The sequence below is a fragment of the Sebastes fasciatus genome, chromosome 4 (assembly GCF_043250625.1).
Source record: "Sebastes fasciatus isolate fSebFas1 chromosome 4, fSebFas1.pri, whole genome shotgun sequence".
Classification (NCBI taxonomy): domain Eukaryota; kingdom Metazoa; phylum Chordata; class Actinopteri; order Perciformes; family Sebastidae; genus Sebastes; species Sebastes fasciatus.
In genome coordinates this window covers 37,655,451-37,672,042 of record NC_133798.1, presented here as the reverse complement: position 1 = coordinate 37,672,042, position 16,592 = coordinate 37,655,451, and the positions used below count along the sequence as shown (strand labels likewise).

Here is a 16,592-nt window from a genome sequence, read left to right as displayed (position 1 = left end):
TAGACCAACTTTATTTAGGATTATGCACGAGGGGGCTCAATATAAAACAAAATGATAACGCTCATAAGACTAGATTTTGACACAGGGTCCCTCTACAAAACAGGGACACAAGGTCACATAATAATGCAGGACCCACCTTGCTTGATATTGGACCTTATTATTGCAAATTCAAATACCTATAAGTAATTGCAATTAATCAAATAGATCAACCTGTGCTACTAATGTTTTACTGTGTGCAACCATCCATCCATCTTCAACCGCTTATCCGGGATCGGGTCGCGGGGGCAACAGCTCCAGCAGGGGACCCCAAACTTCCCTTTCCCGGGCCACATTAACCAGCTCTGACTGGGGGATCCCGAGGCGTTCCCAGGCCAGAGTAGAGATATAATCTCTCCATCTAGTCCTGGGTCTTCCCCGTGGTCTCCTCCCAGCTGGTCGTGCCTGGAACACCTCCCAAGGGAGGCGCCCAGGAGGCATCCGTGCTAGATGCCCGAACCACCTCAACTGGCTCCTTTCGACGCAAAGGAGCAAGGACTCTACTCCGAGTCCCTCACGGATGACTGAGCTTCTTACCCTATCTCTAAGGGAGACGCCAGCCACCCTCCTGAGGAAACCCATTTCGGCCGCTTGCACCCGCGACCTCGTTCTTTCGGTCATGACCCAACCCTCATGACCATAGGTGAGAGTAGGAACGAAGATTGAACGGTAGATCGAGAGCTTTGCCTTCCGGCTCAGCTCTCTTTTCGTCACAACGGTGCGGTAAAGCGAATGCAATACCGCCCCTGCTGCTCCGATTCTCCGACCAATCTCACGTTCCATCGTCCCCTCACTCGCGAACAAGACCCCGAGATACTTAAACTCCTTCACTTGGGGTAAGGACTCATTCCCTACCCGGAGTAGGCAAACCACCGGTTTCCTGCTGAGAACCATGGCCTCAGATTTAGAGGTGCTGATTCTCATCCCGACTGCGTCACACTCGGCTGCGAACCGATCCAGTGAGTGCTGGAGGTCGCAGACCGATGATGCCAACAGGACCACATCATCTGCAAAAAGCAGCGATGAGATCCTCAGCACACCGATCTGCAAACCCTCCTCCACCCGACTACGCCTCGATATCCTGTCCATGAATATCACGAACAGGATTGGTGACAAAGCGCAGCCCTGGCGGAGGCCAACCCCCACCGGAAACGAGTCCGACTTATTGCCGAGGATCCGAACACAGCTCTCGCTTTGGGCGTACAGGGATTGGATGGCCCTGAGAAGTGCCCCCCTCACCCCATACTCCCGCAGCACCCCCCACAGTATCTCCCGGGGGACCCGGTCATATGCCTTCTCCAAGTCCACAAAACACATGTAGACTGGATGGGCATACTCCCAGGCCCCCTCCAGGATCCTTGCGAGAGTGAAAAGCTGGTCCGTTGTTCCACGGCCAGGACGGAATCCGCATTGTTCCTCTTCGATCTGAGGTTCGACTATCGGCCGAACCCTCCTTTCCAGCACCTTGGAGTAGACTTTACCAGGGAGGCTGAGCAGTGTGATACCCCTGTAATTGGCACACACTCTCTGGTCCCCCTTTTTGAAAAGGGGAACCACCACCCCGGTCTGCCACTCCTTAGGCACTGTCACCGACTTCCACGCGGTGTTGAAGAGACGTGTCATCCAAGACAGCCCCTCCCCACCCAGAGCCTTCAGCATTTCTGGGCGGATCTCATCAACCCCCGGGGCTTTGCCACTGTGGAGTTGTTTGACTACCTCAGTGACTTCCACCAGGGTAATTGATGATGGTCCCCCATCAGCTTCCAGCTCTGCCTCTACCATAGAGGGCGTATTGGTCGGATTCAGAAGTTCCTCAAAGTGCTCCTTCCACCGCCCGATTACCTCCTCAGTTGAGGTCAACAGTGTCCCATCCTTACTGTACACAGCTTGGATGGTTCCCCGTTTCCCCCTCCTAAGGTGCCGGATGGTTTTCCAGAAGCACTTTGGTGCCGACCGAAAGTCCTTCTCCATGGCTGCTCCGAACTCCTCCCACACCCGCTGCTTTGCCTCCGTCACGGCAGTGGCTGCTGCTCTTCGGGCCCGTCGGTACCCTGCAACTGCCTCCGGAGACCTCCGAGATAACATATCCCGGAAGGCCTCCTTCTTCAGTCGGACGGCTTCCCTGACCACCGGTGTCCACCACGGTGTTCGAGGGTTGCCGCCCCTTGAGGCACCTAAGACCTTAAAACCACAGCTCACCGCCGCAGCTTCAGCAATGGAAGCTTTGAACATCGTCCACTCGGGTTCAATGCCCCCAACCTCCACAGGGATGCCAGAAAAGCTCCGCCGGAGGTGTGAGTTGAAGATCTCTCGGACAGGGGCCTCCTCCAGACGTTCCCAGTTCACCCTCACTACGCGTTTGGGCTTACCAGGTCTGTCCAGAGTCTTCCCCCACCCTCCGACCCAACTCACCACCAGATGGTGATCAGTTGACAGCTCCGCCCCTCTCTTCACCCGAGTGTCCAAAACATGCGGCCTCAGATCAGATGATACGATTACAAAATCAATCATCGACCTTCGGCCTAGGGTGCTCTGGTACCACGTACACTTATGAGCATCCTTATGTTCGAACATGGTGTTCGTTATGGACAATCCATGACTAGCACAGAAGTCCAACAACAAACGACCACTCGGGTTTAGATCAGGGAGGCCGTTCCTCCCAATCACGCCACTCCAGGTGTCTCCATCGTTGCCCACGTGCGCGTTGAAGTCTCCCAGGAGAACTATGGAGTCCCCTACTGGAGCCCCATACAGGACTCCATTCAGGGTCTCCAAGAAGGCCGAATACTCCGAACTGCTGTTTGGTGCATACGCACAAACAACAGTCAGAGTTTTCCCCCCCATAACCCGAAGGCGTAGGGAGGCGACCCTCTCGTCCACCGGGGTAAACTCCAACGTAGCGGCACTCAGCCGGGGATTTGTGAGTATCCCCACACCCGCCCGGCGCCTCACACCATGGGCAACTCCAGAGAAGAATAGAGTCCAACCCCTATCCAAGAGTACGGTTCCAGAACCGAGGCTGTGCGTAGAGGTAAGCCCTACCAGATCCAACTGGTAGCGCTCCACCTCCCGCACAAGCTCCGGCTCCTTCCCCCACAGAGAGGTGACGTTCCACGTCCCCAGAGCCAGCCTCTGCCGCCCGGGTCCAGTCCGTCGAGGTCCCTGGCCTTCACTGCCACCCGTGTGGCAGCGCACCCGACCCAAGCGGTTCTTCCCGCAGGTGGTGAGCCCACAGGATGGAGAGGAGGGGGGTGCCACGTTCCTTTTTCGGGGTATCCCCGGCCGGGCTCCATGGCAAGCCCGGCCACCAGACGCTCGTTGACGGGCCCTCCGTCTGGGCCTGGCTCCAGACGTGGGCCCCGGGCTTCCTCCGGGCCGGGTAACTCCTCCTCTGCCTCGTGTCGTCATTGGGTTTTTTGTGAACCATTCTTAGTCCGGCCCCTCACCTAAGACCAATTTGCCATGGGAGACCCTACCAGGAGCACGAGGCTCCAGACAACACAGCCCTCAGGGTCATAGGGACACACAAACCTCTCCACCACGTTAAGGTGATGGTTCCCGGAGAGGTACTGTGTGCAACTACACTCAGTATTTGATTAAAATTGTATTATTTTGTTGGTGTTTTATTTGAAGACAAACAATTGGACCTAATGATTCATGTTTTACTAATTTTAGCATCATAATTATATTATTATATTATAAATTATTATTATTATAAAAATATAAATTACATTATTGCTGCAATTTTTTTTTTTTTTTTACATTTGTTTTACTACTTTAGGATATTGGCTACTTGGTAGTAGTAGGAGATTGACAGGGTACCACTTTGTTGTTCAGTCATGTTGCGATTACAATTATTCTTCTAACCCTTGAACGCATCATGCTTCAAAGGGACCTGTAGTGTGGAGTCCTGCAGGCAGCAGCAGCAGCAGCTGATGATGATGATCAGAGACTGGAGCTCTCACTGGGGTCTCGATGCTACTAGGTGATTTTGAACGCTATAAGACAAGTTCAAACTTTAATTTAGTTGTTTTAAGACTACATTTTGTGGCTTTGTAACTTGTGGCTTCTTCTGAGATTTCATATTATTTACCACCAACAACAACTTGAGAAGTATTTCTGCAGTCAAAGGTAAGATTTGACACTTTAGCTAGTTTAAAAAAGATGTTTTGCTTGTTTATCCACATTTTTAAAGGGCTCAGCTACAAACAGTAACATTAATTTATGCAAATATTGACTTAATATTATTATATGTTAATAATATTAATATTAATATTAATTATAGACTGCACATATGTACATATTACATTTATTTATTGCACATACTACATTTATTTATTGACTGTACACACGTTGTTCACCCATTCACTCTGTATCTTTTATATCTCTTATTGTTTTTATAGTTTTTGTATACCTTTACCTCTCCTGTGTTTCAATCTGTTTGCTGATGATGCTGCTTTGACACCTGAATTTCCCTCCAGAGATTAATAAAGGTCCATCTTATCTTATCTTAAAACATGTTCTTCGTTATGCAGCATCATTAAACAGACCACAACCTGCCCTTCATTTGACTGCTTTCAGGAGGTTAGTTAAGCAGATTGAGTTTTTTTTAGGGAGCGGAAGTTAAATGTTCTTGTATTTTAATCCACATGCTGTCATTTTATTTGTGTCCCCGTGTCAGTTTAATGGAAAGTCACACAATACTGTGTAACTGTAGAGTCCCCCAGCAGCCTGTGCATGTCTGACAGCTCATTGTGTGTCTCCGGACTGTGTAAGAACTCTATCTAACAGGTGAGACAGCAGCATGTGGCCTCCTGTCATCAGCTCATCCATAGTTGAGATGACAGATATGGACGGCTGGGTGGCTGCCTCCAATTAGCCTTCCTCTCTTGTCACATCAGACTTCTTTTTCCGATCCTTTTAGGCAGCAACATCCGGCCATCTATCACCCCACCTGGTTAGGTGTCTTTCAAGAGAAGATATTGAGCCGCCCCCACTTACCTTTTGATACTCTAATTAAGTGCACATAGGTCAGCAAGGAGTAGAATTCACTTTGACTTCATGGAAAGTGTTTTTGTCAAGTTGACGCGCTGTCCAGACTTAGTTTCAGGTCCATTTGCAGACGTATTACACACAGTAATTAGGATGTGTTACTGATTTGGAGAAGGGCTAGACCAGGGGTCAGCGACCTTTACTATCAAAAGAGACATTTTAGGCAAAAACAAAAAAACAAATCTGTCTGGAGTCGCAAAACATTTGATCATTGTGATGAAGGTAACACAGTTTATAGTCTAAGTATATAAGTCTAATGCAGGTAGGGCCAAAGTGCAAATGTACTACGGAGTATTAGGGCCACATTGAGGGAAATAACATCTGAGATTTCCAGAATAAAATAATAACTTAACGAGAAAAAAAGTTGTAATATTACAAGAATAAAGTCATAACTTAATGACGAAAAAAGTCATATTACGAGAATAAAATCATAACTTCATGAGAAAAAAAGAAAATAACACGTAAAATTATTACTTTATAATATTATGACTTTATTCTCATAATACTATGACTTTTTTTTCGTAAATTTACGCTTATGTTCAAAGCCAAGTAGTGGAGGTTTTGACATAATATCAACATTCAGTGGTTTTAGTGACTATCCACTTGAACTATTTATCGTGCATCCGTAAATAATGTGCTTGACCTTGATCTGACTGCGAGTGTAACGAAGACAACAGAGACACGAGCTGCAAAACAATGATTCTGCTGCAACCATCCACGGCTTTAATCAGTCTAATTTCCCTCCTCTTGCACGTTGTTTAAGCCTCTGTGGATGTGACATGCTCTGTGTAACTGTTAGTGAAGGTCACATTGGAGCCGTAGTAGTGGCTTAAAATTTTTGTTGTAGTCTGGTCACACTGGATTATGTCCTCTAAATGTCAGCAGAGTGCTTGTTGTGCTTTTGTTTTTACCTTCCCAGATGGGAAACTCGACAGGTCTTGACACCCATCAAGGATGACGCAGGTTTTTACAGTAGTACATCCTAAATGGACTTGTGCTGTGCTGACCTGTCGCCGCCACATTAACTCACGTCATGATTCTGTTCCTGGGGATATTATGTGCCTGCTACTCTTGTATTGTTTTCCCAGGTCGTAAGTCACGGTGTAATAGTATAACCATTTGAAATGTCCCTGTGATTTCTTACTCACAGATGGCCATCCCCTTCTCTTTTCATTCTCTTTTTTTAATCAGGATCAGCTTTGTTGTTGTTTCTGAATCTGAGTCTGGTTTTTGTTGCTCTCTTTGTACAGAAATAGAAATACAGCTAAAAACAAGGAGAACAAAGCTGAGTAAACATTTAGCTATTATGTACACCGATCAGCCATAACATTAGGACAGCATCACCCTGACCGGTCTGCGGTGTTCTGACAACTTTATATCAGAACCAGCATTAACTTTTTCAGCAGTTTGAGCTCCAGTAGCTCTTCTATTGGATCGGACAACACGGGCCAGCCTTCACTCCCCACGTGCATCAATGAGCCTCGGGTCTGACCGGTTTTCCCTCCTTGGACCTTTTGGTAGGTCCTGACCACTGCAGACCGGGAACATCCCACAAGAGCTGCAGTCTGGAGATGCTCTGACCCGGTCGTCTAGCCAGCACTATTTGGCTCTTGTCAAAGTCGCTCACATCTTTACGCTGGCCCATTTTTTCTGTTTCCAACACAAAGTTCAAAGTTCAAAATGTTCACTTGCTGTCTAATATATCCCCCCCACTGCCAGGTGCCATATTAACAAAATAATCCATGTTATTCACTTCACCTGTCAGTGGTCTTGATGTTATGGTTGATCGGTGTACATACCAGTAGGTGAAAGAAGATAAATATATATAAAAAAGCCATCATGGCGCTATACATTTATATCTCAGAGCAAGAAATAGGACTGTTACACAATGAAAAGCTCTAATCGGCATCAGTGCCCTGTAAGCACAACGGGTCGTCTCTGATCCACGTATGATGACAGTTCAAAGCTAACATCCGGAAAGGATCCACATGTATTTACCAGATTCTAATCTCATGATGTTTTGGAGAATATAAGAATATTTTTCTTCTATGCTTAAATGCCTTCTGTTACTGTAGCACATGTTTATATAGTAGCTTCAAAGTTTTATTTTTTTGCACTAATTTGCGTAAATTTCCAGATCAGAAATCTGAATGTTGGATGAAGCCAGGCTCAAAATTCTTGTTTCGTTTGTTGACATATTAAAGTCAGAGTTTTTTTTACAGAGGGAGTTTTGGATATCTCTTTTCATCACTACATAAATCACAAAAATTCTGTCAAAAGCCATTAAAAAAAATCTATTTTCGCTATGTTTATAAGAATAAAATGTTCTATAAATCAGGTTATGAATGGTATATGAACTAACCTCTCTGTAAAAACCTTCAGAATATAGATGAAACTGGAGATTTTGGTGGATGTAAGTGTTACTGAAGTGGAGATTTCTGACTCAAGAGTATGAGAAAAAAATATTTTTGAGAAAACAGCCTTTTAAAGATATACAGATTTTAAATTTTGCAAGACACTACAGGTGATTAGGATAATGTTTTAACTAATAATACTGAAAAACCATGAAACTTCCCCAGTTCATTACTTAAATTAAGACAATTATTTTTTTTATTACAAGTTTTCTGAAATTTTATGTTTAAATATGTAAATGAGGCATTATCTAATGCTAACTTTTGGTGAATTTAGGAGAAATCTACAGACACAAATAGACAAAGTGTAGAAAAATAAATACCTGAATGTGTATTTTGGATGTTTTTTTTCCACTAGTCTGAAAGGAGACATGTTATGGAAGCATAAAGTATGCATAAAGATCAAGATCCTTTTTGACAACTTTCACATATTTGCTACTCCCAAGAATATTAAAAACATTGAGAATAATTTTGAAATACAGTGTGTTGTATTGTAAAAAAGAAATGCAGTTTGACCCAGGTAAAACATTATCACTTGTTGTTGTTGTTGTTGTTGGTGATTAGAAACTTAGTGTCCATGTCTTGTATTTCTCATGACGGATGCTAAGTTAACGAGTCCCTGAGGGGCAAGGCTTACTTTCAGTCATCCTATCTCCATGACTCATGTCACTTCTTCTCCTGCAGGTATGGACACACATGCAGTGCAGCAGAGAGAGCTCCTGTCTGCAGCGGGTAGCTAGCCATGCCTAGCTAGGTGTCTCATCCTGCTGGACTCTGCCCTTCTGCCTGAAGCTTGGTCGCGACCTCCAGGACTCTCCCAGGACTTTGAAGTCCTCCTCGGCCCTATATCTGTGAGCTGGACTATGGGGGATAGACGTGCACACTCCTTTCACTCGACGTGCCACGTGCAACGCCACTATGGCAGCAGGATGGGGAGCTCCTTCATAAGTTGCAGACCCAATGGATATGCCAGCACGAGCCTCAGCCACAGCCTGGACCAGGACACGGATGACCCCATGACCTCCATCGGCTCTACCACTACTGGTTCTTCCCTGCGGGCTCCTGCACCTGACCAAAGCCATTACTATCCTGTTTCAATGGAACTGGACCCCGCAGGGGTGAAGAATGGATCAGGCATCCCCTGCTGTGCGCCAGCGGACACAATGGACCCGGGGCTGCAGACCACACACGACCAGCCCATCACCTCTGTCCTTCCGCCTCTGCCTCTCCCTCGTTCGAGCTGGATGCGTCATCATCAAAAGGATTTCCATAGCCCTTACATGAAGACTAGCATGCAGGGCGATATTTACAACTTCCTAGAGAGACCTGCTGGAGTGAAATGCTTCCTCTACCACTTCCTCGTGTGAGTACCTGTCTGGTTTCTGTGTATTCTGATTTCAGCACAGACTGCAGGTCAAGTTTGGCAGCAGTGCTGAATGAGTACAGATCCATAGAGGTTGACAAGCATGTGTTAGGCTGTATTATAGTGAATAAACATTATTAAGAACACTCACGGAAAACAATCTCCCTGCACACAATGCAAAGTGTTTATCACTTAAAAGAGATGTATCTGGCCAGCATCTGGAAACTAAACCATCTCAACAATCATAAGGCTTTATTACTCAACGTGTAATAGCTGCGCTAAAAGCTGTTCAGTAAACAGTGAGGTTTGACTTCGGCCACAGGTCTGTGTGGCGTCTCTTCATTAGCTCCAGCCCCCCTCTCGTTAATTACATCTAGTGCTGCTCCCTCCAGTATCAGGTTCTGGTTCTCCAGTGACAAAAGGAGAGGTTTTCTGTGGCCTGCCGGCTGTCTGCGGTTGTTTTAAGAAGCAGGTCAGTGTGATCTGGTCAACCACACCTTCTGGCACTTATGAGCTGGGTCTATTTTGCTCTTCCTTACAGTTCACTACCTCATGCATGATACATGGAGCTTCCTCCTTGATGCTGCTAACCCGAGCTGTCAGGAGAGCACACTGACCTATACAGTTAAAAACACTGCTGACTTTAATCGTTTTGTTAAGTGCCACTTACATGTAGGAACTCTCTCCGCTCCTTACCTGGCATTACAATGCTCGGACTGTGATAAAGTTGGCGTGTTATAGACCGTAAAAGCCCATGCTGCAGAATTTGGATTGTGGAATATGTTTTAATGTCACACATACAGAATAAACTGTACTGTAGAAACGATCTAATTTTGACCCCATATTTCATTCAAATATTCTGGAAAATAAATCGAAGATGTTTTGTAAATAAATTAAATAAGTAGTGTGGAAATAATATAAAAAAATTCATGGTAAAACTTTAAATAAATTGTATCCCACATAGGTATCAATGGCCAGCGAGTGTGTAATATCTAATTAATATATTGACAAGCAAAAGTTATTATTTTTAAATTATGAATGTCTTTCATTCAAATATGTTTCGCACATTATCATATTCATTTTATCAGAATAATTTTCTAAATTCAAGAAGTGAGTGTTTGCCATGGATAATATAATGATTGTTATATATAATTGTAATTAATGAGGGGGAAACAGTTCCCTGTGTGGTGACAAGTGCTCTGTTAGCTTACCTTTTTGCTCATGGCTAAGAATACCCCCCCTAACATGTGACTAAAGGATCTTCTGTGATCTCTGAAGTATCAAACAATTTAGTCCCAGACGTCATAGTAAGCCCTGAGCCCATGGATTTAGACCAGATTAGATGAAAATATGAATGATAATAATAGAAGTTCAATTGAAAGGCATCTACTGAACTCGTGCTGAATCACACATTGAGTCAAATAAACAGATTGTTTTTCATTTGTGTGTAACGACAGTAAAGTTCTGTAATATTATTATTATTTTACTCCCCTCCAGCCACAGCAGACTGTATCTTTCTAATCCATTTTCCTCATAGTTATGTGTCGTTTTTGTACAGTAAAAGCATGCTAATACAGTATCCTGATCTGTCTGTTACCAACTCACTTTGAGGATTAGTTGCTGTTGCTATAGTTACACATGCATCTTGAACTGGGTCATTAATTGTCTGAAAGGTACCCGCCATATGTACGTATATGTTGTGTCTCAGTAGACCGGAGCCCAGGACATGTAAACCACAGCATAGTGCAGTTAAACAAAGTGTTTACTGAGGGCCAAAGGACGCATTAGGTCAAATGACCATTCTGGCATGTAAATAACACAGTAGCCTCTACACCTGAGTAGTATGTTTACATTTTGCATGAGCACACGTTTGACTGTGATCCATTGCGGGTGTTATCCAAACACTTGTATCCTCCTCCTCCACGGTGCCTTCAAATGACCTAATCATTTAAACATAGGCCTAATGTGTAGTTATTAAAAATGGCAGGTACATCTTCCACTTTTCAGCTCTGTCTATGTGAAATTGTGTTGAAGAGAAGTAGTCCGTCTCATTATGATATTACCTTTGTCAGTCAGAGATGAGTGGAAACACCGTGGAGATGCTCCGTTGTCCTGCTGTGTGTCTGTGGGGTTTTGTGTGTACGTGGGGTTTTGTGTGCCCTGCATTGCTGATAATCCGTCCCAGCAGTAATTGGGGCTCTAATGTCCCCCCTCCCTCACAGAGGAACATGAACCGGTGCTTCATTTAATATTAAACCTCTCTGACTGATCCCCGCTGACACTCCTTTAAGTAACTCTTACTTGTCGATGGCTATCGCTGGTGGCCATCTATTCTCCTGGCCTCTTTAGAGATTGGCAGAGGAGAAGGGCCATATGCAGCGTTCATGATAGCTCTAATAGGCATGCTCTACATTAGGGTTACACACACGCCGACAAACAACACACACAGGCAGCTGCTCAATTCATCACCGCCTTTATCGTGCTTATATATCTGAAAATACACTCAATCAACACTCCATCTGGCTGTTTCAGAACATCTGTCCAATCAACAGGTGGCGTAACAGAGCTACGGGGAGACGTTTGACACAAATGAATGCACAATATACACGTGTGCATTGAGTGTGTGTGTATTAATGTACATACATCCTTTAAGTGAGCCTTTTCTGGAACAGCTGATGGATTTGTTTTTGTGCAATACTCATTTGAAAAACTAATTTGCATCCCAAACAAATGAAATTAACTTTGGCACAGTGAGAGAACTTCAGTTGTTTGGTAGAGGTCAAATATTTAGCCTTTTATTGTTTTATTTTTCCTATTTTACAAAAATCACCATTATTATTTAATGAAGAATTTATAGCATAAGCTATGATGATGATTTAATGGAAATTAAGTAATTTCAGTTGTCTCGTCGTCGTCTCTCCTCTTGATGTTGGACAACAATGAATTATTAATACAAACAGAATTAATATATAACTAGTACAGTGCCCGTCCGCAACGGGATTAACTTTGAGCGCCAGCTGTAGCAAAACTGTATGGAACATCAACAGTCCAAAAACGTAACCTCTTCTGGCTTGGTTCAGAGATGTTCTGTACCAAATTTGGTGACAATTGCTCAAAATTTGTATGAGTAGTAGCAACAAAATCAAGTTTGGACAAAATTTGAAATGGCAAAAAAATCATTCTACACGCAAAAGGGTGTGGCTTCTATAGATCGATTCGTCTGGACCCACAAAATCCAGGGGAGAAAATGTTGTTTTGAATTTTGCTTACAGCACTTATAGAGCTTACTTATAGCACCACATTCAACACTGCACTCCCTTGTGCCCACAGAAATACCCCTGCCAAGTAGATCAGATGAGCGGCTGTAGAGATATGTGAATGAAACACAGAGGGAAGGACAGACAGACAGACATTCCTCGCTTTACAGTTAGATAGTTAGATAGATAAATGAAATGTCACGTTTGTCCAACAGACAGAAACACATACATAAACGCACATGCCACGCTAATGACGACAGAGTTATTCAGAGTGAAATCCCTTGGACTCGGGACAGCATACTGTATGATAAGAGTGTCTGAAAAGAGTCTTATGCAACGGCATGCAGAATCAGCAGCACCCATTCAACCTGGGGCGATGATCCCCCTCATGTTTGGGCCACTCCCTCTGAGTCTTTTACATAACCAAAGGGAACGAACACGTATGTCCTCATGATTCCTAAATGCACTTCTCACTCACACTGTGAGCAGATTACAGTCTTAGTTTATCACAGCGTGTTACGATGCAGAAGTAAAAGTGTAAGTGTTTTTAGCTAAAACAGTAGATGCATAATGTTTTCATTTGCAGTGGTTGCAGACAATTATCTCATAAAGATAATTTCTACTGTAACATCATTATACCACGACCAGTTTGCAGTGGAGGAAGAATTGCACCTGCTTATCCTCGTGAAAATGCAGCTGGCCAGATGTTGTCTGGAATACTTGGTTCTGTTTGTTTTTATATCTGGACAGATTATTGAAATGGCTAAAGTGAATCCCCTCCATCTACGTGGAAAGGGCAGAAAGGAAACCTCTTGTTGGATATCTGCTTACAAGAGATTACTGACTGAATGAAGTGAACTGTAGAGGTCACATCCATCAAACAAAAAAAATATATGATTGATTTCTATCAGTGTGCTGACCGGATCCATTGCATTCAAAGTAGAATTGTATTCTATAGAATTGTATTATAAGATAAACAGCAGCAGCACAGTATACAATTTAGGCTCTAGATGTTGAATTCAAACCTCGAGTTAAAGGAATAGTTGTTCACATTAGCTTTAATGCCACCCAAACCTGCACATACTCATCGGTTGTCAACCTGTTAAAAAGTATAAATCGTGAATATTATTTTTTGCTAATAAACAAAAACATGTAAAGCATGGACTTGTTTTCAACCGGTGAATATTCATTTGTATGCCTTTGCCAACACATCTTAACAACTTAAGCATTTAATATATACATAAAGCTTAAAGGTGCAGGGTATAGTATTTGGCGCCATCTAGCGGTGAGGTTGCAGATTGCAACCTGCTGAAACTACGGTGGCTGACGCGAAAATGTGAAAACATGAATGGCCCTATCTAGAGCCAGTGTTTGGTTTGTCCGTTCTGGACTAATGTAGAAACATGGCGGCCGGTTCCCACGAAGAGGAGCCGCTCCGTATGTAGATATAAACAGTTTTCTCAAATGATTATACACTAAAAAAAACATACTTATTCATATTATATTCCATTTCTGCCAATAGATCGCCCTAAATGTTACATGCTGTATGTTTAAAGCTCTAACAAGTCGAACATGTCCAGATGTTATTTACTCTAAAATAGAATATATGATTGTACTCTTCTTTAACCATTTCCAATAACCCATCAGCATGTAATGTTTAAACTTGATCCACCCGACCCTCAAGCCAGTAGATCATGCAACCTTAGCATTACTTCTAACCTACTTGGCCTTCCTTAGTGCTGTTTAGCTGTTGGTACAGATATTTAAACGTATTACGTTGTTTGGCTTATTGTAACGGTATCTTGGTGTGCAACTGTACAACTGAATTTAACTGAGAAGCTGAAGGTATTAACCCGCTGTGTTGCTGAATCTGTCACACAGTTGGGGAATTTACTGGTTATGAATGAAGCTGCTTCCATTGTGTGATACCCCTCCTAACTATTTCTCTTTTCATTAGTATTTGGTGGACAAGATGATAGCTAAGCCAGGATGGAATATCCATGTTTGTGACTGGTTGCTGATGTGGTGTAATCCATCCTAAGCTCTTCCATGGATGGGATGGGGAGGCGGGGGGGTCAGTAAAGAGGGTTGTGGAGGGCTGCTCTGTCTCTGACCATGCAGTGATGACCATCAGGGCAATATGCATGCTGTTGGCTTGAAGTTTGTGCTTGTTTAAGCCACATGCTATTTTTTCATGTCCAAGGAGCAGTCTCAGAATACAGAGATGTTTATCCCCAAAACAAATATGTAAACATTATAAGAGTTACGTCTGCCAGCTCTAGTGGGTAACCTCCGGGTCTGAAAAGTGAAGCCAATGCTGAAGTGCCTTAAACATGCATTCTTTCTACCAGCCAGCAGGGGGCGACTCCTCTGGTTGCTAAAAGAAGTCTGATTGTATAGAAGTCTATGAGATAATGAGCCTACTTCTCACTTCATTTATTACCTCAGTAAACATTGTAAAAATGAGTTTATGGTCTCAATCACTAGTTTCAAGTCTTCTTCAATACAGCATGATATTCATTTAGTAAATTATGGTCCCATTCAGAGTCAGATAGACCATAAAGCAGGGGATGCTTTAGGGCGGGGCTACCTTGTGATTGACAGGTTGCTATGTGGATACGGTGCTTGAATGAGCTGGCTATCTACTCTCTGCATGGATAAAGGTATCAAACCTATTGAGAATGTTTAGAAGTGGGTCTGAAGTACTGTAGTTTAAGGTAGGGATAGAGAACGGTGTTACCTGTCAGACAGTTCAGCAGATTATAATTGCACAACCTGATATCCACTGCTGAGTTGAATGAGATTAAGGTTAAAATTAAGACATCATTTAACATTTGGATTGGATTTGTATACAGAGGGAATGCTCACCCAACCTTTGGCACATGGCACCATCTGTATTGGCCCAAAAGCTAAAAAGAATTAGCATGGTAGTGCTATTGTTGGTTGGCTAACTGTGTGTGTTTGCATACATATATTAATGTAGATGCACTAATCTGGTAGTGAGAACATTTCCCATTCTTGTCACCCACACTTTTGAGATTGCATTGTCCCTGCTGTCTGTATTGAGTTGATGTTCCCTAAGCTTATATTGCCTCAGTTTCACAGCTGATTGAGTGGAGGGTTTGGTGTGTCTCTACGCCGTACTTGTTTTAGTGAAGTTGGACGGATCTGCAGTCAATAATACTCGCTAAAGCCCCAGCTGTTTTGTTTTAATCAGATCCCAGGGGTTTTGGCCTGGCTAAATAAGGTTAGCTAATGGTTGTGAGTGACCCAGTCCTGTCCGCAGCAAACACCTCCCCGCGGTGTCAATGCTGAAAGCTTTAGGATATGACATTAGGGGAATGCTCCGTCTAAATCCACCAGACTAAATGCACACAGCCTTCAAACATTGCACTTGAACTTTTTATGTGTCAAGAGAAATTGATGGTAAGCTTGAAGCCATGCCAACTTTAATAATGCAAGATTTAATTTGCATGTATATGCTCCAACCTCATAACTTTATTAGAACGGCGCATAATGTTTCAGGCCGGTTTGTTATTAGTAAACTCTAAACCTAAAATACTACTCACTGTACGTAGGAAAAACAAGATAATCATATCCAATCAGTGATTACTACAGTCTACAATACAATCTACTGTACAACTTTCTTTTCATGGTTTCCTGTAATACATTTGATCTAGTTTCCTGTAGTGTTTTTAATATTCATGGAGAGTGAGTGAAAATGTGGACAGCATAGGACAGCAGAGGTGTGATACATCTGAGAAATGTCACTGAAATTGAATCAAAGCAACCCTATTATTATTATTATTTTTTTTTTTTAGCTCTAAAAAGCTCATGAATAACAACATTCATCCCTCTGCTGGTACAGCATGTGGAGTCTCATGGATATTGCATTATGCGCACCGTTGTCCTTCCAAAACAGGACAAATGCCATAGTCCCGTGTGCTGGAGGAAAACACACAGATTACATGACCTTGTCAGTGACCTACATGACTCTGACATCGTATTTATGCTCATCCTAAGAAGATGATCTCATTTCAATAAATAGGAAGAGTTGATTTTATCTGCCCTCGTCTTCACCTGCCCTGGCTGATAATGCCGCTGCCTGGCAGCAACGTAGAACACAAATTGTTCTTCCCATCAGCGAGTCGCTGCTCACATCAGATCAGATTAGTGTATATCGGGCGTTATTATTATTATTATTATTGTTATAGAAAAATGCATGTGACAGCTGTAAAGGTTTTCAAATGAGATTCTCCTTTTGTGACTTGACCTGTATGTGTGCTCTACACACATCTTATCTGCTAAGAGTATCTATATTATATAGGGATGCACCGATACCACTTTTTTTTAGAACGAGTACAAGTACTTACATTTGGGTACTCGCCGATACCGAGTACCGATACGAGTACTTCTCTGTGCCAAAAGACCCTCGTTAACAGCCAGCTGGAGGGTGTGAGCGACACACGGCAG

General features: G+C 43.3%; 1 protein-coding gene across 3 annotated transcripts in view; it reads left to right on the top strand.

Annotated features, from left to right (window-relative positions):
- kcnq1.2 (potassium voltage-gated channel, KQT-like subfamily, member 1.2) overlaps positions 1–16,592 on the top strand; it is a 219,175-nt gene that overhangs the window by 1,078 nt on the left and 201,505 nt on the right. For 2 of the 3 annotated variants that reach the window (XM_074634214.1, XM_074634212.1), the window contains exon 2: positions 8,184–8,862. In XM_074634214.1, coding sequence (XP_074490315.1) covers positions 8,363–8,862 — 500 coding nt within the window. In that variant the 5' untranslated portion in view covers positions 8,184–8,362. Of the gene's footprint in view, positions 1–3,975; positions 4,168–8,183; positions 8,863–16,592 lie in introns of those variants that run through there. The other variant, XM_074634213.1, reaches the window with a different exon arrangement.